Here is a 25,117-nt window from a genome sequence, read left to right as displayed (position 1 = left end):
CACAGAGTATCCCCCCTTCAGACTACAGCTCAGGGCCTTGCACTCTTCTCAACTTTCTTGCAGGACAGTGTCTCTAAACCCAGTATTAGCTTATCTTCGAGGCCATCTACACAAGTGACAGGTCCACAGAAGGCTTTAGAGGACATGAAACTTGCTTCTGTATGTCTTATAGTTAAAAGATACTGTTCTCGCCGGGCGTGGGTTCACCTCTGGGGTCTTTCTGCCTCAGCTCTGTGTCACGTGGTAGGGAACCTCTGACAGCCCGCGTCTCTGGAGCCTCTTACCTCCCATTGGGCACCTGAGTTCGCTTCTCGCCCATAGGTGACTGCGAAAGTGCTTTGGTGTTTTCACTCTGTGTAGCCAAATGAAATCCCTGCAGCCGCCTCTCCACCTAAGGCAGCGTGGATGTGGATTCAACCATACTGCTGTGTACACTGCGGCGGCTGCATTCGGATCTGTAGACCCCTCAGATGCGTGGACCCTCCACATTCAGTCAACAGGGAGCAGTGTCTCCACTGAAGAGCTACGGTCGCTATTGATGGCTTAAGACTAGTTTTCTAGGGTCATCCTCGGACCACGGCACTCTGTGACTTGAGCCAGTGTCCCGATCATGGCATTTTCCAAAGGGGACAGGAAGGTCCTGGGGATGGAGCTCAGCTTGTCAGGCTGGGAACGGCTCTGTTAGTAACCTCTGCTTCGTTCCCTTACGTTTTCAGACCTTGAAGCATTTATCTGCTTTTCCATATCACTGATCATGCATTGTGTCAGAGCTGTGAGTGGCCGAGCCACACCCGCCCCGGGGAGTGAAGACGGTGAGGTGGTGGCTGTGATGGTCCCCTGACCAGATCTGGGGTCACTGAGGAGGATTTGGGATGCTTGAGAGCTGTGATCTATAGCGGGTTAACGATATGGGAAGGGTCAGTAAACGTGGGCAGCACAACCCATGGCTGGGGTCCCAGACTGAACAAGATGGAGGACGGAGCTGGGCATTCCTCCTGTTCATGTCGGGACTGCTGATGGAATGTGACTGGCTGTCTCAGCCTCTTACTCCTGTGCTGATGATCTGCACCTTTCAACTACCACCTAAAACAAATGCTTCTTTAAGCTTTTACCAGCCATCATGCCCTCCTGCCTGCCTTCTTTCCCTCCTTTCTTCCTCCTTCCTTCTTCCTCCTTCCCTCCTTCCTTCCTTCTTTCGCTCTTCCTTCCTTCCTTCCTCCTTTTTTCTTCCACCTTCCTTCCTTCCTTCATCTCTTTCTTTTTCTTTCTTTATTTCTTTCTTGTTCTTGTTCAAGATAGAGTTTCACTGTGTAGCCCTGGCTGCCCTGGAACTAGACCAGGATGGCCACAAACTCAGAGATCCTCCTGCCTTTGCCTCCCAAGTGCTGGGATTAAAGGAATGTAGCAATGTGTCTGGCTTTTTGTAAGGTATTTGTCACAGCAGTAAGACAAGGAACCGAAAAGGTGAAGGGTAAAGCTCCCTATTCATAGAGATGGGGGCTCTGGGCTTTCCCCTCTTTTTCCTCCTACCCCCTGACTTTGTATCCCAGGCTGACTTTGAACTCAGGGCAATCTCCCTGGGTTAGCCTCAGAAGTGCTGGGATTTCAGGTGTGACCCACCACACCCAGATAGCCACTATTTATCTTTTTATTTTTGTTTTTTTTTTGAGACAGGGTTTCTCTGTGTAACAGCCCAGGCTGTCCTGGACTAGGTTGGCCTTGAACTCAGAGAGATCCACCTGTCTCTGCCTCCCAAGTGTTGGGATTAAAGGTGTGCACTACCATGCCCAGCCATGTTTTTGAAGAAAGCAAGATGACAGAACACTTTGGAAGCACACACTGCTCTGTAATAAACATCATTCACACGAAGGAAACCAGTCTCTAACTAGGACTCTGTTGTCCAGCCTGAAAACCTCCTGCCTCAGACAGGGAAGAGCAGGCAGAGACAGATGGGACAATCGCATCTGATTTGAATACCTCAAATTTAGATGGCACCCCATTCCTGCTGTGACTGTTCCCCTCTGTACAGAGATGTCATGTATCCAGGTGAGGACATCAGGAGCTCTCTGTGCCATGTAAGGAGCTGTTTGTTTTCTTTTGAGTTCTCAGAGCAGCAGAGAAGGGGTGGGGGGTGGGGGTGGGGGTCTGGGCCGCCCCTGTCCATGGCTCTGCTCAGAGTGAGGCAGACAGGGGTCTGCTATTACACAGCCGGTCTCTGCTCACTAGATCTTTGAGAGGAGGAGCGTGAGATCAGCAGAGAAGAAGACTGGAAGAAAAAAGAAAAGAGGCTCCTGGTGGGCTAAGCCCAGTGGTGCATGCCTTTAATCCCAGCACTTGGGAGGCAGAGGCAAGTAGATCTCTGTGAATTTGAGGCTGGCCAGGGATACATAGTGAGACCGGATCTTAAAAAAAGAAAGAACGAAAGAAAGAAAGAGGAAAGAAAAGAAAAAGAGAGCGCTGGCTTAGTAAAATTCTTCTTTTTTAAACGTTTACAATTTTGTCATGCACATGTGTGTGTGTGTGTGTATGTGTGTGTGTGCGCATGTTTGTGTGTGTGTTGTGTGTGTGTAGGTCAGAGGACATCATTTAGGAATCAGAGTCTTCTTCTACCATATAGGCCTTGGGGATGGAATTCAGGTTTTGTGGCAAGTGCCTTTACCCAGCAAGCTATCTTGCCAACACCCTGTATCCCATCTGAGCCCCAGCCTTTTCTTTTAGGGCCAGGAGGTCTTGTGGCCCAGGCTAGCTTCAGCCTTTGTAGCTGAGGATGACCTAGAACTCCTGCCATACATTATCAGTGTTGGGATGTTGAGTGTTGGGATGACGTGTGCCCCACCATGCCCAGTTATATGTACGTGTGTGGTAAAACAGCTATTTACATTGTGTTGGGTGTCATGACTCACCTCTACCTCATGTCTACCACATCACACTGGCTTCCCCTAAAAAGCGGACGCAGGGGCAACAGCAAAACTCATCTTTGGAGGGTAAATCTCACTATTTGATCATAATGTACTGATGGATCTCAATTGAGGCCAAGGCTTCTGAAGTGCTAGGCAAGGACTCAACCATGGAGTTACACTTTCCATTCCTTTTCTTTATTTCTTTTTCTTTTTAAAAAAGATTTATTTATTACATATACAGTGTTCTGCCTGCCTGTTCCCCTGTCTACCAGCAGAGGGCGCCACCAGATCTCATTATAGATGGCTGTGAGCCACCATGTGGTTACTGGGAATTGAACACAGGACCTTTGGAAGAACAGCCAGTGCTCTCAACCTCTGAGCCATCTATCTAGCCCCCATGGTTTTATTGTTTTTCAATAGATCCCAGGAGGGCTTTGAGCTTGCAATACTCTTGCCTCAGCCTCCCGAGTAGCTAAGATTGTATGCCTATGTACTGGTTGAGGGCTTTTTTGTTTTGCTTTGGTTTTAGCTTTTTGAGACAGAGTTTCTCTGTGTAGCCCTGGCTGTCCTGGACTCACTTTGTAGACCAGGCTGGCCTCGAACTCACAGCGATCTACCTGCCTCTGCCTCCTTGAGTGCTGGGATTACAGGTCTGCACCACTGCTCCTGGCAACTAGTTGAGGGCTTTTAAAATGTTGTTTATTTGGGAAATTTCTGGATCCAATGCATACCATCATATAGAAAATAAAGAGGGTGAGATCTTAGTTCTTGACAGGCTTATGGGAGGGCGGCTCTTCTTTTTGATCAATTACAACACAGGCTGGGAGCAGAGAGTGTTGTTCACTAGGAAATGGATGTGAAGGCTGGGCCAAGATTTGAGGTTTGTTTCTTTTGAGGCAGGTCCAGGCTGCCCACAAATTCCTTATGTCACTGAGAGTGATGCCCCTGCTTCCCCCCCACTGAGTGATGCCCTTGCTTCCCCCCACTGAGTGCTGGTGCTTCCAGAGTGTGCTGCCGCACCCTGGCTATGCGCGCAGAGGGTGGAACCAAGAACCGTGCCCAAACAACTGAGCCACAGCCCCGGGTTTTAATTATCTTAGCTTTTAAACTCTGCTCACTTTACCTACTCTCTCTCTCCCTCCCTCCCTCCCTCCCTTCGTCTCCCCGCCCCCCTCTCTCTCTGTGTCTGCACGCATGTGTAGCTATCTGGATGTGGCGGTCAGAGGTAACTTTGGGGAGTTGTCCATGCTCTCCTACAGTGAAAGTCCTGGGGCTTGAACTCAGGTCACCACCAGGTGTGGAGGCAAGTGCCTGCTACACACCGAGCCATTTCCCTGGCCTTGTTGTTACTCTCCCGAGATCTTTCCATTTGATGGCCGAGTTATGAATGTGCAGAGAGCATCACCTTGGATATGATGGTCCAAAGTCATAGATTGTATAGATTGTACTCATCAGCCCTCATTAGGAACAAAAAGATCTTTGTTGTTTTAAAAATTATTATTATTGGGGCTGGAGAGATGGCTCAGAGGTTAAGAGCACTGGTTGCTCTTCCAGAGGTCCTGAGTTCAATTCCCAGCAACCACATGGTGGCTCACAACCATCTATAATGTGATCTGATGCCCTCTTCTGGCCTGCAGGTGTACATGCAGATAAGGTACTCATATATATAGAATTAATAAATAAATCTTTTAAAAAAATTATTATTATTATTATTATTACTATTATTTGTTGTTTGAGATGGGGGTCTCACTAGAGCAGGCTTGACTTGACTTCAGCTGCCTCTGCCTTCTGAGTACTGGGATTACAAGCATGCGCCACCACACCCATCAGCAGTTAGGTATTTAATTTTAAATATCTGAGTAGCACGAAGTGAGAAGGGAAAGGAAGTGAGAATATCTGAGAATATTCTGGTGCCTAGGGGAGTCTCTGCTTATGGGTCTAACGCTGTTCACTCCTGAAGGCTCAGGTGTAGGCTCTCACTGCCTCACTCTGACTGCGTGAACAGAGCACTCCAACTCTACCACCCTTGTGGGAGTAACCATCAAAGAGGAGGGAGGGCTTGGATTGTAGTTCATTTAGTCATAGTTTTAAAGTTGTGGGGCCTTTCCTAAGCAAAGCTCTTTATCTGGGCTTTCAGAAGAATTTCCTGTCATTTGGTCTTTGTATTCTTACCTGTAAAGGCATCAACAAATCACCCTTGAGGGGATTTTATCTCAGAACCCAGCTAGTTAGCAGCAGTAGCAGTCTGCACCAACCTGACAAGATGGCTGCCTTGTCTTGTCCTGCAGGCTGCCATCTCCCAGAATACCCTAACTCGATCGGAGCGTATGAAGACACCATCCCAGCGCCGCAGTGGCTGGCCAGAGACCTCTGGCTGGGGCTGGATCCCGCTTCCGGGAAGACACAGCTTCCTGTAGGCTGCCAAGGCTGGTCTGACTCAGGCTGTCCAGCCCTGACTAGTCCCGAATTGCTCCTTGTTGAGGCTCATGGTCTCCTTCTACTTGTGGAAGTGTATCTTTCTGCCCAAATTTCAGGAGAGAGAGAGAATCCGCTCCAAGAAGGGTATTTGGGAGATTCTAACTGGGGTGCCTGCCACGGAAGGTTTTCTTCCCACGTCACGGCTCCAACTTTCTCTCTTACCCAAGTTTTCTTGAGTTTGGAACTAGCCATTTTCTTTTCTTTTAATTTAAAAATGAAAACACACCACCCACGCGTGGAGTCAGAGGGGCTGATGACAGCTTCCTCCAGGTGGGTCCCAGAGTTTGAACTCGGCATCAGGCTTGGCAGGAAGAGCCTGTATGTGCTGAGTTCCCCTGCCACCTCCCCCCCCCCCCCCGCCACCCCCCCCCCACTACCCCCCCCCCCCCCCCCCGTGTGTGTGACACACACTCTCTCTCTCTCTCTGTGTGACTCCTCTTCTCTCTCTCTGCTTTGACATGGAACCCAGGGCCTTGTATGTGTTTCTTGAACGCTCCACCATTCCTTCCAAAAGCCCCAGCCCTGAGTTTGGAACTATCACCTTAAAATTAAAGTCAAGAATTAACCAAGGATATTGATAAACGATTATAGTTAAGAAAGATTCATGTTCCCCCCCCCCCCCCCCCGCCTCCCATCCAAACGATTTTCTTCATTGCAAAATAACGTGTTACTGTGTGTTTCTGTTTAGCTGTGCATTTAAATCTTTAAAGAACGCTTCACGTTAAAGTTTGCCGTTAATGCAATGAAGACCTCTCTCCCCTTTGTGCTTTGTGAAGCTACAGAATGCTGAAGAAGATACAGTGTTTTATAAGAGTACTAAGGCACGTGACGACGGAATTCTTGGTAGGAAAAAGCAAGTGGAACCTCTGGAGATTTTTCTTCAATAACTTTCAAAGTTGTCCCTTTTATATTTTGGTGATGAGAGTTGAACCTAGGGCCCCATGCACTCTACATGCAGGCCATCTACCAATAGCGAACACTAGTTTCAGAGTTCTAGGACAATCCAGAAGAGTCATTTTTAAAGAAAAGTTTCATTTTTGACAACAGGCCTCTCCGTGGGCATGCAAATTCCTGGACACGGAGAAGCTCTAAGAAGCCGCCTTGAATACGTTCCACAAAAGGAAAATACAAGTTCGGTCATTAACTCAGCAATTGAACCTTCAATGTCTCATCGCCGAACGAGAGAGGGTGTCATCTGACACCCATTCCACTGCGCATGCTCCTGAGAGCGTCACATTCTAGATGCACTGAGAACACATGCATGCATCAGACTCGCTCCCCCTGCCTGCGGCCCCCCTGCCCCCCCCCCCCCCCCCCGCAGCAACGCACACCAACTGCCCCTGAACACACACATTTGAGCACAGACACAGCACAGCATGCTTGAGCCTGCAAGCTTTCACAGCTCTCAGCCAACAAGATGCCCAGCAGCCCTGGAAGCCTGACCTCCAGGGCCAGGACTTCCGGTGACCCCATGACCTCGTGACCCTGTGACCGTGGGGGGGGGGTTCAGTCCGTGGGGGGGGGCAGGCAGTCAGCAGCTGCAGCCGGTATGCTCGCTGCCCTCCCTTCCCCTGGAGAATGTAACTGTGTGGGGAGCTGAGAAAGGGCGTGCTGCCCAGGACCACGTGCTGCCCAGGGCCAGCCTCTTGTTGTGGTGGAAGAGTATGCCCAAGGCAGTGTAAAGACGAGGCTTCCAACTCTTACACAAAATGCCCCAATGGCTTAAAGTGACTGACTTTTATCTGTCATTATCCAGGCCCAAATGGCCACAGTCTTGTGTATTATTATTATTATTATTAATTTTGTTTTTAAAATTTTTAATGTGTGTGTGTGTGTGGTATATGTGTGTGATGAGTGTTCAAGTGTGTATATCTGTGTGTGTGTGTGTATGGTTTCTATGTGTATGTATATATGTGTATGAGTATGGGTGTGTGTATGAATATGTATGTGTATGCATATGTGTATATGTGTGTGTATACATATACATATATGTGTGTATGAGTATGTATATATGTGTGAATGTGTATATACATGTGTATATGCGCGAATGTGTGTATATGTATGTTTATGTGTGCATATGAGTATGTGTATATGTGTATATAAGCATGTGTGTGTATGACTGTGTGTGTGTGTATGACTCTCTGTGTGTGTGTGTATGACTGTGTGTGTGTGTGTGTGTGTATGACTGTGTGTGTGTGTGTGTGTGTGTATGACTGTGTGTGTGTGTGTGTGTGTGTGTGTATGACTCTGTGTGTGTGTGTGTGTGTGTGTGTGTGTGTGTAGGAGACTTCCTCTCTTGCCCCTGCCTTACAGCCTTGGGTCAAGGTGTCTCACTGAAAAAGGAGCTCACAGTTTTGGCTAGGGTGGGTGGCCACTGAGTGCTCTATCTGCTGCCCCGCCCAGTGCTGGGGTTACAGGCATGTGCAGCTGTGCCCCGCTTTTTATGTGAGTCCTGGGGGTTCAGGCTAGGTCTTCATGGTTACAGAACAAGAACTCTTATCCCCGAGCCATCTCCCTGCTCTGATTCTTGTGCTTTGATGGGCACAGAACAAACTGGAGAGGCTTTCTGTGCTGCCGAGGCCTGAAACGTGTGCTCTCCGCTGTGCTTTGACATGATTACCTTTGCTCATCTCTGTGTTGCGGAACATATTACCTGCTCTTTTATTTTTATGGTGGTGGTGGTGGTGTGTGTGTGTGTGTGTGTGTGTGGGACCCTGCATACACTAAGCATGCACTTCTACCTGGAAGGTTCTGGTCTCACGAATGAGTCCCTAAGCTCCTTCCTTGGCTCCTAACTTGCAGACTGCGGCCATCTGCATTCCTTGGCCCCAGCCCACCCTCTCCCCTGGAGCCTCTTCTCAGCTCAGTGCAACCCCCTACTCGTCAGCACATCTCCCTGCAAGCTGCAAAGCTCACCTGACCCCCGTTCCCTTTAAGCAGGCGCCCCTGAAAGGATGACGGCAGCTCCAGGGCACGATGGCACACTCCCAGCAAACAGGAAGCACCCGCCGAGACAAACATGAGACTCACAAAAATCAAGTGTCACATCCTGTATGTTACAACTATAAAGCCCCTAAGTGGAGGAGAACTTCGTTTTGTTTTGTTTTGTTTTAAATACCATTTAATCACCATCACTCCAGATAAGGGAGATGCTTTGTTGCTGCTGTTTTCCAGGGCCTCACAGGCCTTGCTACCACAGCTCAGGCTGAGCAGGGGCCTGCTACGCGGCCCAAGCTGGCCTCAAACTCATCATTCTCCTGCCTCAGCCCTCTGAGAGCTGGAGTTACAGGAAATGCTGAGCTGCCTGTAGCGGTCCTAGGCGTTCCTTGTGAAATGTGCTGCTGTGTCATTGATTCTGTATTTTCTTTGTTTTGTCTTGGTGCCAGAGAAGGGGCTCAGGGCCTTTAGGTACCCGAGGGGAACAGGTACTCACTGAGCAGACAACACAAAGCTGGCCCCACAGCATCTTCTGTTCATGGTTTTGCTTTTTTTAAAAGACAGTTTCATGTAGCCTAGGCTGCTTTCAAATTATCTACGGATAATTGTCTCCACTTCCCACGTGCTCGGATCACAGCACGCACCACCATGCTGGGCCGTCCCCACAGCATGTTTGTGGTACACAGAGTATGTTATTAGATTGACAAGTGCAGTTACTAGCGTGAGTGCCTGACTGATTCTTCGTGCCCACACGCTTCCCAGGGAAACAGGTTTACTGTGTGGGCACGAAGGACCAAGGCTGTGCGGAAAGGGTTAGGCTCCCCACAGGCCTTCGCATCCATCCGCCCAGGCTCCGGAGCCAGGGGCTCATCAGGAGCTGTGAACCGCAAGCAACCACACGAGGAAATACAGACACACACACACACGTGCTCCCATGAAGCTGTCCTCACGGGGCCACGCAGGCCGCCGTGGAGGCCGAGGGACTTGTGGTGTGACGACAGGACCAGAACAAGGCGAAACACAGACAAGATGGCGACAGCTGGCACCTGGAACATGGCGTCAAACACCACGGCCACAGAAGCTTGCTAGCTATGGGCCACGCTGTGCAGCCTTGAAGCAGAACAGTATCGATTTTGCGGTTGTAAAACAAAACGTACCTTCAACGGCCGAACTCAGTTTTATCACACCTTAAATAAAAACAAAAGATGGAAGTTATACAATGGACCCTCGGTCACCTTTTTTTTTTCCAGTTTTCACATAACACGTACATTTCAGGTCTGAATATTTTGTTGTTGTTGTTGGCATTTTGAGACATTAAACAATTTTGAAAAATGAAAGGCAGCATCTATTAGCACTTCATGTTTTTTTACTTGGTCTTGGGGATCACTTTACACCTGTCGGGACAGAGTTTGTGTTGTAATAAATAACAGGGGGTTGAAAGCCAAGGCATGTCGCTCAGCACCGGCTCTGAGCTGGCTGGGTAAGACGCTGCTTTCTCAGTCTTTTGTCTTTGCAGGTAAGCAGTGAGTAGGCTACCGTGGCGTGTCGATTCACGGCGAGGGTAGAGATTACCCGTGACTGGACGGTTGTTTGTTTCCCCCCAAATGTCAAAGTGAAAATGCTAAAATAAAGTAAGTTAGACCTGGTCCAGCAATTTGATTAAAAAAAAAATATGTAAATCATAGCTATACATAGTTCGCATTTTCCAACTTCTTTCTAAAATCTTTGTGTGTGTGTGTGTGTGTGTGTGTGTGTGTGTGTGTGTGTGTGCTCATGTGTGGATACAGGTTTGCATGTTTGGACAGGAGACAATCTCATGTGCCAGTCCTTCCCTCCTACCTAGCTCGTGCCTTCTGGGATGTTCCTGACTCTCTGCCTCCCTCCTTGCCAGGAGCCCAGGGGTCACAACACACACTATTGAACACGCTTTCGTGGATTCTGGGGATGTGAAGTCAGGTCCTCAGGCTCGCACCGGAAATGCGTTTACTCACTGGGCCACCACCGCAGGCCGTATTCTCTGATTTCTGTGCCACAGCTGTGACTGTTCACATAGTGCCTGAAGTGTTTACAGTATTCTTTGACTGAAGATGTGTGTCTCTTTTAAACTGGGAAGGTTTCTAATTTAAATGGAAACAAAAGTCTTTTCTGTATCACCAAGCCTCAGCGGGTATCAGCCGGCTCCCACAAGGCTTTCTAGGTACATGTGCCTGTGTGTACATGTGCCCATTGCAAATGTTGCTGATGTAAATGGTGTGTAGCGTATGATCTACATGTGATGAAGAAGCAGAGATGCTAAGGCAACCACCACACAGCACCCACTCTTTTTAATGAATGATGTCTTATATTAGCAGCCAGCAATTCAAACCAAAACTGCTCCCCACCCGGAAAATCATACATTGATTTATAATCATTTCAACCTGACCTTTCATCAATACATTTATTGTCATCACATCTTTTTGTGAATTTATTCCTCATATAAATTAGGTTAAAAGCTTGTTCATTTTCAATAGCTGTAAACGCTTGAATCAGGAGGAGCCCCACTGGGCTGGGCAGATCATGCAGGAGCCACAGCACACGGCTGCCAAGAACGTCAAGAATAGGAGGCCACAAGCTGTGGTTAGGAATCCCAAGGTCTTAGAAACCTGTGAGCATAGTCAGTGCTGGGATAAAACACACAGCGAAGCTGGGAGCTCCAGGCCAGCGGTCAAGGGCTTGACTGGTGCTCAGGAGACCCCAGATTCACTCCTCAGCTGCATTAAAAAGACAGCGTGTTGTCTGTCTCTGAGCTGTCGAACCAGCCCTTGCATTTGTTTTTAATGTAACTTATTTAATTGTGAGTCTACGTAATTTAAATTGTTACAATATAGCTCACAAGCTTCCTGGAAAGGCCAGAACAGGAGAGCTGGCTTTTGCAAGCTGCAAGGAAGCCAGGCTTGGGCCACCACCTTCATCACTGATGTCCCCTGCCACGCAGGTTCAGAGAAGAAAACCTGCTCATATTCGGATCTAGGGTTTTTTTGTTTGTTTTTAAATTTTTCTCCTGATTTTTTGCTTTTGGTTTTTCGAGATATAGTTTCTCTGTGTTGCCTTGGCTGTCCTGGACTTGCTTTGTAGTCCAGGGCTGGCCTCGAACCCACATCAATCTCTCTGCCTCTGCCTCCTGAGTGCTGGGATTAAAGGCGTGTACCACCATGTCCGGCATTAGACCTAGTTTTAATTTAACAGAGCAAGCCAGATGTGAACAATTGAGCATTCACCACGGTTTTGTCAGCAGTTTCAAAGCCTCTCAAAACTGCCAGATGCAAGCTGTACCTTTCCACCCTCCACATCGGAAGCAGCAGTCACTGACGTCCTGTAAGAGCAAAGGCTGAGTGCGTTTGCCCGCTTTGTGGTCCGACAACTAAACGCAGAGGCGAGGCCAGGTCTGAGCATTACTCATGCTGCACACTACACATGTTAATGAACAACTCACCACATTTGAACAGGAGGAGTTTTGCACAGGTTAAAAATTAGCTTCCCCCGAAGTTGGATCCATTACAAGCTTTGAAATGATTATTACTGTGTGTATATGGGATGTGTGAGTGTGAGCACGTGTGTCAGGGTGTGTGTGTGCAGGTCGGAGGCAGCTCTATGAGTTCCCTTCTCTCCTCTCGTGAGGTGGGGTCCTGGACTCACACTCAGGTTGCCAGGGTTGTACTGTAAGCATCTTACCCACTGGGCCATCTTGCTCACCCCTCAGCCATATTTTTTTGTATGTAACTTTCAGCAAAGGTTGCTCATTAGAACAATGTACACTAATTGTGTGCGTAGACACAGCCTTTGTGAAGAACACCTAAGGAAATTCTAGTACCAGAGTAGCCTGGGAGGGAAGCACAGTAATGCGCTTACTGAATGAGAGAAAAAAAATGTTAAGTTAACAAAACAAAACAAAATAACAATAAACAAGGTCTAGAGAGTTGGCGTAGCATGTAAGAGCTTGTGCTGTACATCCTGAGGACCAAAGTTCAAATCCCAGCACCCATGTCAGGTGGCTCCCATTGCCTGTGAACCCTACTCCCGGGGGGGGGGGGGGCAGAAGCCCCCGGTGTGCACAGAAACCTGCACTGTCATGTGCACATTCTTCAAACATAAATATATATAAAAAATAAATCTCACAAAACAAAAACAAAACAAGCAATAGCCTGATTTTGAAACTTTCATTTTGAACATTATTGTTTCCATGGAAGTATTAACGAGTCATTAGCTTCAAGTCAATGCTTCTTATATTTCAAACAATAAATTAGAATTTTCTCTATGTTAGTGTAGGTCTTCTTATTGTAAAGTAACTATATTATTGCAAAAATCTAAGTTCAACTAAAGCTCAATATGTGGCTAATATTAACATATATATGATTATAGAATGACAGAAGAGGTATCTTTTATCTTAAAATGTGCATATTTAAAACTTTTGGAATATTAAGAAGTGATTGGCATTGATGTTTTAAAGGTCACACAGGGAGGGTGGTGGGCTGGAGAGTTGGCTCAGAGGTTAAGAGCACTGGCTGCTCTTCCAGAGGTCCTGAGTTCAATTCCCAGCAACCACCCACATGGTGCCTCACAACCATCTGTAATGCGATCTGACGCCCTCTACTGGTCTGCAGGTTTCTATGAAGGCAGAACACTGTATACATAATAAATTAATCTTAAAAAAAAAAGTATACACACAGTGTCACTGACTTGCTGGACACAAGCTAGGCATGAGCTGTAAGCAGCCGACACTGACGGTGCCGGGGTCCGGGGTAAGCCCCAGCACATACATGCATGCAGACACACAGAATGGGCCCTGCCGCTCCCCACTGTGCTCCTCTCAGTTTGCAGAAGGCTTGGAAAAGTACAAGCAAAAATAAAAAGATAAAAAAAAAAAAAAAAAGAGAGAGAGAGAGAACTGCCACTGTTTCACCCTAATTATGTATCTCAGTGAGACAATTACTGACCAGATGGAGATTTGCACAGCCCACCTCATCTCTGTCCTGAGGGTGGGAGCCACTGGTCAGCCAGGTGTGCCACTCTCTCCTGTATGCCTTTCTTTGCCTGCGCTTGCTTGATTGTATTACTAGGGGTTGAACACGTCACGCGTGTGGGTGTGGGTGGGGTGATGCTCGCCCACAGTGCGGGGACCTCAACTCTTTTTTTTTTTTTTTTTTTTTTTTTTTTACTGCTGGTGAAAGACGGCTTCTAGCCTCGGCACCAAGCCTCTAGGACACGTTCCTAGAGTTCCCGAGTTCCCTGCTTTACTCACGGTCCTTGCTCTGTGCTCTTGTGCACTTGCTCCTCTCTGCTCTGAGCTAGCCTAACTGCTGGTCCACTTGAGCTGCGGAGTCTTCCTGTATCTCTTGTTTGTTTTGTTTTTCTAAGACAGGGTCTCTCTGTGTAGCCCTGGCTGTCCTACACTCACTTTGTAGACCAGGCTGGCCTCGAACTCAAGGATCCACCCGCCTCTGCCTCTCTGAGTGCTGGGATTACAGGTGTGCAGCACTGCGCCTCGCTGTTCTTTCTGTATCTCTTTCTCTTCATTCAGAGTCAGCTACGAGGCCTCTTCCTCGGAGCCCTCCTGGTGAGTACAGTTCTCTATCTGAACCGCTCATCTGGCTCCTGGCTCAACATGTCTTTCTCAGCGGGGACCAGAACAGTGAAATCCGTTTGTCTTGCTTGTTTCTGGAGCTTCTTGCCCAGTAGAATTACTCACATAAAATGAGCACCCAGTAAATAACTTTAAAATATTTTACTTTTGTTTTTGTTTTTGTTTTTGTTTTCCGAGACAGGGTTTCTCTATGTAGCCTCGGCTGTCCTGGCATATTTTACTTTTTGAGACAGGAACTCATGCAGCCCAGTCTGGTCATGAACTCAGCATGTAGCTGCGGATGCCCTCTGACTTGGGGTCCTCCTGCCTCGGTTTCCGGAGAGCTGGGGTTACAGGCGTGTGCCTCTCTGTGCCTCCTAAATCCTTACTGAATGAGCTAACGGAATGACCGAGCATCGCCCAGGTTGTCCACTAAGGCGCTTCTCAGCTCCAGCGAGTGTATTTCCAGTATACTATCAAGCTGTGGACAGTGCTGAGTGAGGCGCTCAGGGTCCACTACGCTGATCACTACGCTGATCACTGCCTGACCTGTTCTACTCAAATACTGGACCTTGGGTAGGGAGAGAGTTGTGGGCCTGAGACCGAAGAATGGAGAGACTCTCTCTCTATATAAGTTGTAACAGTAACAAGATCGCAAAGAAATCTGATTGGCTGGCTACTTATAGCAAGATTGTGCCCTAATCAGATGCCAGGAAATATTAGTGCGTTGGTTTTATATCGAAGTATCTCAATAATACGTAGCTCACGTCAGTACCCTCACCTTGCTCCCAGCTCTAGCAGTGTTCACATGATAAGGTACAGATACAGAAAAGAAGGGCTCAAAATCAGTGTCTGGGGTCTCCCGAGGGCTGGGGTCACAGGTGTGTGTCACCATGCCTGGCTTAGGATCGTTCAGTTTTTAATATCCTGCTTCTAATTAATTGCTTCACCGCAGCTGGCAGGGCCCCTCGGAAGGTCGTCACCCCTTCATATGTCTTCAGTGGTGTTTCATTATTTTTAAGATAAAGACAAAGATTCTTAATGCAGGTTGCAGAGCCTTTCAGGATATCACCCCTCACAGGACAAAAGAGCTACACATCCTTCCTCAGTCATTCCACAGAGTGGTGGGGGCTCTGCCGGCTCCTGACGCTGTTCAAAGCTCTGCCCCTTCTGAATATCAAGGCAGAGGAAGGACACTCTGCCCACCCTGTGACTGGCTTCATGAAGCCAATAGTGCCTTCTTCCTGCCTCAGGGGTTAGAAGGCTTGAGTGTGCTCTGATGGAGAGGTCTCATGAAGACTGGTGAATACGAGTGGAGGCCAAGAGCAGAGGCTATAAGACCCTGTGGGGAGGGTAGGAGAGGGGAAGCCACCACTAGAGACAGGGGATGTCAAGCCTTTTATGTAGTGGGAATTTCAGTCACATATCCCTCAAGTAGAGGGGGAAATAGACCTAACAACACATGGTTTACTTGTACTGTGGGGATTAAGACCAGGGCTTCAGAAGTGTCAGGGAAGAGCTCTCTGTCTGAGATGCTCTCCCTCTGAGCTGCCCTCCCTCTGAGCTACCCACCCTCTCTCTGAGCTGCCCTCCCTCTGAGCTGCTCTCTCTCTGAGCTACCCTCCCTCTGAGCCACCCTCCCTCTCAGCTGCCCTCCCTCTGAGCCACCCTCCCTCTCAGCTGCCCTCCCTCTGAGCTGCCCTCCCTCTGAGCTGCCCTCTGAGCTGCTCTCTCTCTGAGCTACCCTTCCTCTGAGCTGCCCTCCCTCTGAACTGCCCTCCCTCTGAGCCACCCTCCCTCTGAGCCGCCCTCCCTCTTAGTTACTCTCCCTCTGAGATGCCTTCCCTCTGAGCTGCCCTCCCTCTGAGCTGCCCACCCTCTGAGCTGCTCTCTCTCTGAGCTATCCACCCTCTGAGTTGCCCTCTGTTTGAGCTGCCCTCCCTGTGATCCGCCCTCCCTGTGAACTGCCCTCCCTCTGAGCTGCCTTCAGTCCCTAAGATTTACAACTTCAGTCCTTAAAATGTCCCTTGTCTCTAAGAGCTACACATGATGAGTTCCAGGCAAAGAAAGAAGAGTTTAAGAACCAACCAGACAAAAAGCTGTATTTTAAGGAATGCTTAGGAAACACAAAGTGCCAGGACTTGCAAAGCTAAAACATAAGAGTGAAGTAAAAACATAAAAAACAAGCTATTGTCTTGCATTTCAAGAGATGGACATGGACACTATGATCCTTTATAAAGTTACATCAGAAATATTTAAGCATATATCCTTCAGAGTTCCTAAAACCGAGAAAAAGACTTTCGGGAATCCTCCAAGGTTCTGCCCCCCACCTCCATTTTGACAAGATCTGTAGAGGTGTCTTGTGTAGTGAGACCCAGGGGAAGGGCAGAGGGAAGAATGGAACCAGCACCATCAGATGGGCAGAGTGAACGGGGAGCTCAGTGCGCACAGTCAGACACTGGGCCGGGAAGATTATAGAAAGTGGATAATTCAGAGTGTGTAGCAAGGGTCTGGAGATGGACCCAAGGGCTGTGAGAGAGCTTTCCCAGGAAGCAGGACTGGGCCCCGCAGCTGAGGAGTCTGAAGGCTGTGGGTCTCAGAGCTGCGGCGGGCACCGGTCACGGTGGTGTCTCCTCTTCCACTTTGCGTAGCCATGTTTGTTCTAATTTGGATAGGAATTCTCTCCAAAGGCACCTGCGATGAAGGCCTGGCCTCCAATGCAATGTTAGGAGTGGGGTTTGGAGAGTGATCGGATCACAAGGGCAGTCGGCTACGCAGTAAGCGTATGAAGCCACTGGTGGATTCATGATCGGACTGTTGGGAGGTGTTGACTGCTGTGGAAGGTGGAACCTGGGTTCAGGACATGGACTGTAGGGTGTGTCTTTGATAGGTGTGGTGGTTTGAATAAAAATGGCCCCAGAGGCCCATCGGGAGTGGCACTACTACCAAGTGTGGCCTTGTCGATGGAAGCACATCACTGGGGCTGGGCTTTGGGGTTTCAGATGGTCAAGCCAGACCTGGTGAGTCTCTTTCCTGCTGCCTGTGGATCCTGAAGTAGGACTCTCAGCTCCCTCTCAGGTACGACTGTCTGCCTGCATGCTGCATAGTTCCTGCTGCCATGACGACAAAGGACTAAACCTCTGAACTGGGAGCCAGCCCCAGTGAAATGTTTCCCTTTGTAAGAGTTGCTGTGGTCATGGCGCCTCTTCACAGCAATAGAAACCCTAACTAAGACAAGGCGTGTACATTGACCCCAGCTTCTCCCTCTGTCTGTCTGTTTTCCTGGCTGCCCATGAGGTGCGCTTGCCATGACACTACCCTGACACAAACCTATAGCACTGGACATCAGATGACCTCTGACCGACACCCCTCTAACCTTGAACTAAGTCCCCCTTTCAATCAGCTTGCACACTGATGAAATGCTGACCGGCACAATTGGTTTTTCTCTTCCCGCACCATCAATTTCTGTTGGACACAATAATTTTAACTCACAAATTTTTGTGTAGGGAGAACTCTAGCCTAGATCCGCCTCTGACTGCAGATCTTAGGACCTCCCCATGTCCCTAATCAGTGGGTCAGCTCTGAAGAAACTTAGCATCCCAGCTTCACTGCTGGTCTTTGCCTAAACCCCTCACACAAAACTGCATGTCGTACCCGCTTCCCACTGCTGTGATAAAATACCGACTTAGAGGCGGAAGGAGTTCTCTCACCTCATGGCTGCAGTCCCTAGTTGCTTTGACAGGTTGCTGCGGGCCTGTGACAGCTTGATATATCATGGTGGAGGACACAGTGGAGGAGGACTGCTCACCTCAGAAGAAGCGGGAAGAGGGTAAAGGAAAGACCAAGACCGACAGAGGGACAGCAAGAACAAAAGGCACTGGGGGGTGGGGTCCTCCTGATCTCTCTCCCTCAGGAGCATGAGCCTACTAACCTCCTAAAGGTCTACTGCCTTCTAGTAGATCCACAGGCTGATCCCTAAGCTGTCACACATGAGACTCTAGGGGACATTTCTGATCCAGATTACAAGGCAGAATCTGATAAAAATGGCTGCTTACGAGCGGGTACGCCATGGCAGGGTGGTAAAGTTTCACAGTGACAGCTAAACAAGAGTCAACTATACTTCACCTTTGGTATCTGACACTTGTTTAGCGGGGCTTAGTGTCCCCACACTCTGGCCTTGCCGCCCTTTCATTTCCCTGAATGCTAGCTAGCGGGAGGGTTTTCCCTAGCAGTTTCCCCCTGAGTTGCTTCCTTGTAGTGACCCTCCCTTCCATCAGCACCGAGCTCGCCTCCTTTAGAGCAGTCATCTTTGACGACTTGATTCATGTCTGTCCTCACCTCTAGACTGCACACCCCATGAGCACAGAGGAGCGAGACTCCCTTTGATCACTGTGGAATTCCTGGTTTCACCACAGTGGCTGGACACATCAAGTACCGGATAAATATTTGTTAAGCAGATGAATGAAATATTTGATGCTGCTGATAAGGACTCACTCCCCGCCGCAGCCTCAAAACCTCCCCACTATTCTTCTTGCCCATGTGCTGTGCAAACCTGGATAGGCAGCCACAGGGCTTGGGCAAGGCTGTGACCTATTAATCTCTTGGCTGTGGTCTCCGAGAACAGCTGAGCACCCCTCAAGACCATAGGGCCAGGAGGGGGAGCCATGTGAGGCCCCTGGAGATGTGTGGGTTTGGGGTTGCAAGAGTCAGGGGAAGTTTGAGGTCTCTCGCCCATTATGGGGCCTGGGGTGGGGGTGGGGTGGCTTCCTTGAGATTCCTGGGAAGTTAGTGGCCTTCTTGGGAGTCCTGAGAAGTTAGTGGTGTTCAGACTGAAGCACTTTTAGGTTGAAGGTACAAACCGTTTCTTGCTGGGTCAGGAGCTGTTTTCCATCCCACAGCTACAGTAGAAGGAAGCTGCTGTCTTGGGGCCCGGCAAAGCTGCCACCTTCCAAAGTAACTGCTCCCAGGATTTATAAGATTATCAGTGTCCTTAAAATGTCTATTTTATGATTTGAAAGTATTTTTCTTCATGCCTCTCACCCTTCTATATCCTCTCTCTCTCTCTTTCTGTCACACACACACACACACACACACACACACACTCACAACTGTGTAGGGCATGGAATCCAGGGCCTCACCACAAAAACACAGCTCTCACCTCAAAGGGAATGGGAGTTTGTTCTGGAGCTGGATATGAGTGACCATGTCTAGGGACACCTCAAACACCTTCTTCCAAAGTCGTAACAGTTTGATAAAGTTTTTATAGTTACAGGACAAAGCCATAAATCAAGCCATTTAAAAAATATATTGGTGAGAATATGAGGTGTGACTGCCAAGGGGGATAACTCTGCTCTTGGACACACACACACACACACACACACACACACACACACGCGCGCGCTATCTGAGGACGTTCTTAGCCTCTGGGTTGGTGGAAGCTAGTGGCCTGTTCGTACATTGAAGGATTCACCTGAATAGTCACAAGGATGTTAGGTCAGACGTGGGTGGGTAATGAGTGACCTTTAAGGCAGCTAAAGATAGCCCAGGAAATTGGGGTCCAGACCCACAGAATGTCAGCTTTCCACAGTCCTAATTTCTAACTAGTCAACTAGCTTTGCAGGCTGTCTCCCCTCCCTTCCTCCCTTCCTCCCTCCCTCCCTCCCTCCCTCTATCCATTTCTTCCTTATTTTCTTTGTTTCTTTTTCTCTTTCTTTCTTTCTTTTTCTTCTTTTGGTTTTTCGAGACAGGGTCTCTCTGTGTAGCCTTGGCTGCCCTGGACTTGCTTTGTAGGCCAGGCTGGCCTCAAACTCACAGCAAGCCACCTGCCTCTGCCTCCCGAGTGCTGGGATTAAAGGCGTGCGCCACCAAGCCCAGCTTCTTTTTCTTTTTTAAAGGCAGGGTTTCACTAAGTAGTACTGACTTAGAGAGATTGCCAGTCTCTGTCTCCCGCAGGCGGATGCATACACCAGGCTAGCCTTGTGGACGCTTTAACACGGTGGTGCGGTTTATTTATTTATTTTTCCTGGCCGCCCCTCCCCACCCCCAGTCCACATAGGCAGGTTCTCTTCCATCGAGTCACACTTGCCAACTGGTTCTGTAGACCCGATTTCATGAAGTGGGTTTAGCAGGTCTCTCTAGCTGGAGATAGGAAGAGCCCCCCCCGCCCCTCCCCCCGCCATCCTCCATGTTAGGTCTTGGTCTTTTTAACTCAAGGCTGCTGAGCGTGCCTCCTAACAGTCACGTGTTCTGAGATGGTGCCCACGGCCGCCTCTGGTGGGTGCCCCACCACTCCCCATGGCGTGCACAATGCCGCATTTGTCCCCTTTGAATGTGTATCATTTGAAAGCGCAGGGACAGGAGGCAGATGCAGGCACACCTTTGATCTTTCATCCTTGCGGGTTAAGGAAGGGCAGACACCTGGAGGCTGCGAACTGGAAACAAAAACGCTGGCAGGGACTGGAATGGCCCTGAAACTGCCTCTGCCTTGTCTTGGCCGCATAGGGCAGAGGGCCTGATCAGCACCCCGAACGATGGGGCTGGCTGCGGCGCCTAGAACACCCTCTCCCTAGGCCAGGGAAGACCCGGCAGCTGCGTTAAGTCAAGCCGACAAATGATGCAGAGAAGATGGCAGCTGTGCACCAATGCAGAGGGGCCATTTCGGGGGTGGGGGGAGATTCAGGGAGTTTCTAGAAAGGGTATTTAGAGCACTCTCCTTGCTTCAGGGAACTCTATTAAGGGTTCCACCTTGGCACCAAGATGCCACGAGTGCGCCGGGCATGGTAGTGCACGCTTTTAATCCCAGCACTCAGGAGGCAGAGGAGGGATCGCTGTGAGTTCGAGGCCAGCCTGGTCTACAAAGCGAGTCCAGGACAGCCAGAGCTACACAGAGAAACAGAGAAACCCTGTCTGGGGGGGGGGGGGGGGGGGGAATCACGAATGCTTCGAGCTCCAAGTCTTCAGCGGGACTGGATTGCCCCCTGGCGTCTATGTGCTGTTATTACGGCCAATGCCCGGGGAGCCAGAGCCGTCAATCACACCCTTGAACGGCAGAGCTTCCGGTTCCCCCCCCCCGCCCCCCCCCCGCCCCCGCGGTGCAGGATTGAAACCTTGGGAGAGAACTCCGGAATTAAAGTCCTCTCTTACCCACTCTGAGCTGGGTCTGCTGAGACGTTCCAGAAGCTTTGAAAATAAGTCAGTCAGATTTCAATCTGCCAGTTTTTTATTATCGGTGGCCGTGTGGTTACTGCACTCTGCCTCTTTTCAGTCTACTGAAAAAGTGGCTCTGGCTGGAAAACTTCCCTGACATTTCTTCAGCAACTGCCCGGTGATAGGTGATGGACGCCCCTCTGCTGTCAGGCTTCCCCGTCTGAACGGAAAGGTGACGGCATGGGATGTTCCAGATCTGCATTTGCAGCTGGTGAGACTAGGCTGTCCAGTAAGAAAGTGTCCAGTTTAAAAAAAAAAAGTCGTGTACTGTCCACATGTAACAACTGTATTCACATAAAAACTAGAAAATTATCTAGTTGTAATAACCGGAAACCCAGGAAGCTATTTAGTTTTCAGCTTGCAGCATCCTAAGAGAATGATTTCCGTGAGACTCTGGACGGGAATTTCCAGGGCGGGCGTGTTTCTCACGTGATGTCACTGGATGTTTGTTCTCTGTCTCCTGGAACGGGCCCTGAAAGAGTTGCCACTGAGGTGCACTGTTGGTTTGCGTTAATTCTATGTATAAAAGCTGTGTGAGTAGCTCGTTTTGGGGACCTGGCCTGTTACTCCACCTCTCAATGAAATCCTGTTTGCTCCTAAGCTTTTTTTCTTTTCTTTTCTTTTTTCTTTTTTCTTTCTTTCTTTTTTTCTTTTTTTGGACAGGTAGCCTCACCCGGCCTCCAGGTCTGACCAAGCAGGTCCCTGAACCTCCTGATCCTCCTGCCTTTATTGCTCATGTGCTAGCATTACAGGCATTCATCACCGTGTCCTCTCTGCTCATTTGCTAGGCGTTTATTTAATTAAACAGCTTCAAGGCAGGAGGCTGGCACACCATTCTAGAGCCAAGCTGAATCAACAGACACCACCAATGTTGACTGTTACCCAGGTGACCCTGGGGAAGTGACTTGAACTTTTTGTGCCTTTTTCCTCAGCTGTTAAAAACGAGGCCAGCACTACTGGTATATGCATCCTGGGCCCTGTAAACGCTGTGTGCTCGGTAGGCACTGGCAAATGAAGAGAATTACATGGGTTTTCTACCAGCGTTCTGAGTTGGGTTGGGGTTGTGGCTAAGCGCTACTGTTCTTTCCTGCTATGTGCAAAGCCCTGGGTTCCACCCCCAGCACAGAAAAACAAACCAAACCCCAAAACCCCGAGTTGTTGAGGGGGTTAGGCTGGAAACCACTCTACAAGGAACTGTTATGTCCTCAGATGTGGATGACCCAGCAGCAAAGGTGCTGCCAAATGTGATGGCTTCAGTTTGACTCCCAGGACTGACATAGCGGGTGGGGACAGCTGACTTCTGTAAATTGTCCTGTGAGCTGCAATAAATGCCCCTGCCCGCCCTCCTTCCCTCCCTCCCTCCCTCCCTTCCTCTGCTGGGCCACTAAGAACAAATAAAGGGGTCTTCTGTAGGTGCCCCCTTGAAGGAGTACAGAGGTTCTGCCACTGCAGCATAAGTGCAGCTGAGAACTGCAGACATCTGACCACAGGATCTTCTCCCAGAATCCCCCTAGAGTTAACTGGTGAAGACGGAACACTGTCTTCAGAGACCTAAGCAGCTGTTACACATTACCATCTCTCCCATCCATTTCCTAAGCATCCATTTATATCTGGATTATTCTTTCATATTTGTTGTTATTGTTCTGTTTTGTTTGACAGAGTCTCACTATGTAGTTCTTGCTGTCCTGGAACTCACTATGTGCGCAGACCAGGCTGGCATATGACAGGTGGATTCTCCTGTCTCTGCCTCCTAAGTGTTGGGATTAAAGGTGTGTGCCACTACCCCTGGCTTGCTTTCTCCTTCCTTCCTTCCTTCCTTCCTTCCTTCCTTCCTTCCTTCCTCTAAAAAGAAGTTATAAGTTGTGTGCATCACTGTGCATCTATGTGTGGGTATGTGTATGTGAGTGCCTGTGTTTGCAGAGGCCAGAAGAGGGCGCTGGATCTCCTGGAGCTGGTGTTACAGGCACAAGCCACCTGATGTGGATGGTAGGAACCAAATTCTGGTCCTTCGGAAGAGCAGCATGTGCTTTTAACCGCCGAGCCACTTCTCCAGCACCATTTATCTGGATGTAGGTACTTTGTATTTCCTTAAGTCCTCTCTTTTCCTATTCTTGTGAAGATGGCTTCTAAGTCCCAGCTTGTAAGCGTTTTCTGAGGCACACTTTTCTGTAAACCTGCACACGCACATGAATAAACTCCCCCCTTTTTTATTGCTACTTTATCTTGTATAAGTTTTATTTGTAGCTCATAAAATAAATTTTTTTTCTTTTCAGCCTCTCAAACACTAAACTAAGAACATAGAGGAAAAGCTTTCCTTTGTGTCTTTGGCCAAATATTAGACCCCAGTGTGCGAACTCTTGGGCCTCATTTGGCACGTTGAGTCAGGATATTCTGTTTAAGAAGGTGTCACAACCAAGCTGGTCAGAATACTCCACTAATGGCTAACGTGCTAACATTTGGAGAGAGTTTTTTTTTTCTTTAAAGATTTTATTTATTAGGTATATAGTGTTCTGCCTGCATATAACACCTGCAGGCCAGAAGAGGGCACCAGATCTCATTTTAGATGGTTGTGAGCCACCATGTGGTTGCTAGGAATTGAACTGAGGACCTGAGGAAGAGCAACCAGTGCTCTTAACCTCTGAGCCATCTCTCCAGCTCCTGGAGAGAGTATTATCATCCCTCTCACTGGAGCTCAAAGTCAAAGTCTTGAGCGTACTAGGCGAGCATTCTACCTCTGAGCCACCACACCTCAGCCATTGTGCGGCACGTCTAAACAAGGTTAGATAAGATAATTCTCACTGAACTGCGTAATCCCACTTTTAAAGGTGAGATAGGCTAGTGTACTGTTCTAAACTTTCTAGATATTTTTCTTTTCTTCTGAAAATACATACTGATTATACCCAATCACAGATTCTGTCTTGGTGGCTGTTCTGTTGCTAAGAAGAGACACTGAACAAGCCCGCCATTGTCAGAGAAGGATTTAACTGGGGGCTTGCTTACTTTAGTTCATTATTGTAGCTGGGAGCATGGCAGCAGGCAGGCAGGCCCTAGAGCAGGGGCTCAGAGCCCTACATCCTGACCCATAGGCAGAGAGAGAGAAAGAACAGGTGAGGTATGGGCTTTTGAAACCTCAAAACCTTAGCACCCCCCCCCCCACCCCAGACACACTTCTCCAACAAGGCCACATCTCTTAATCCTTCTAATCCTTTCAAATACTGTCAGTCCCTCTTGGCTAAGCATTAAAATGTAGTGAGCCTATGGGGGTCATTCTTACTAAAACCACCACCTATTCTGTTTTGATATTCTCATACATGGACAGGCTATATTTTGGTCATTTTCACCCTCTCTTCTTTCACTCCTTCCCACTGTTGCTCATCCCTTTTCTCTTCCTGTCTCCATTAGGGCTGCTTACAGGAACATGGACAACAGTCAGTCATAGGGCTGCTTACAGGAGCATGGACAACAGTCAGCCGGCAGCGACTGCACTGAAGATCTCTTGGGGGTCCTGAGAGATGGCTCAGTGGGTAAGCGCACTTGCTGCGCTTGCAGAGGGCTCAGGTTTGGCTCCCGGCACCCACACGGCAGCTCACAACTCCAGAATTCCAGTTCCAGGGCATCTGATGTCTCCTTCCGGCCTCTGTGGGCACCAGATAGTATATAGCCAACATACACACACACACACACACACATACACACACACACACACACACACACACACACACACACACACACACACAACAAATGAAGTTTAAGAGGAAAGAAAGAAGATGCCTTCCCCGTAGCAACCATCGGCTGCTGGGAGGATCTCAAGGAGGAATGACCTCATGAATTCTCCTCCACAGCCAACCTTGTCTTACAGCTTTAAAATCTTGCCTCTGTGCTGATGGGAAAAAACATACCACTTAAAAGCTAAAATCTTATTGCTAGACTGAGATGGATAACGTGAGACTACTTAAACATCTTCCTGCAGGGTTGCTGTGCATTTGTGACATGCACA

At 48.7% G+C, this 25,117-nt stretch overlaps 1 protein-coding gene across 16 annotated transcripts in view; it reads right to left on the bottom strand.

Annotated features, from left to right (window-relative positions):
* Window positions 1-25,117, bottom strand: part of DLGAP1 (DLG associated protein 1) — a gene marked incomplete at its 5' end in the record, with an annotated part of 765,236 nt that overhangs the window by 91,752 nt on the left and 648,367 nt on the right. For 10 of the 16 annotated variants that reach the window (XM_084779899.1, XM_084779889.1, XM_084779897.1 and 7 more), the window contains one exon: window positions 9,473-9,502. The exons of the other annotated variants lie outside the window; for them this stretch is intronic. In XM_084779899.1, coding sequence (XP_084636025.1) covers window positions 9,473-9,502 — 30 coding nt within the window. The remainder of the gene's footprint in view (window positions 1-9,472; window positions 9,503-25,117) is intronic. 16 annotated transcript variants of the gene reach the window in all.

The sequence above is a fragment of the Acomys minous genome (genome assembly GCF_964271855.1).
Source record: "Acomys minous genome assembly, chromosome: 4".
Taxonomy (NCBI): domain Eukaryota; kingdom Metazoa; phylum Chordata; class Mammalia; order Rodentia; family Muridae; genus Acomys; species Acomys minous.
This window is presented reverse-complemented; position numbering and strand designations above follow the sequence as displayed.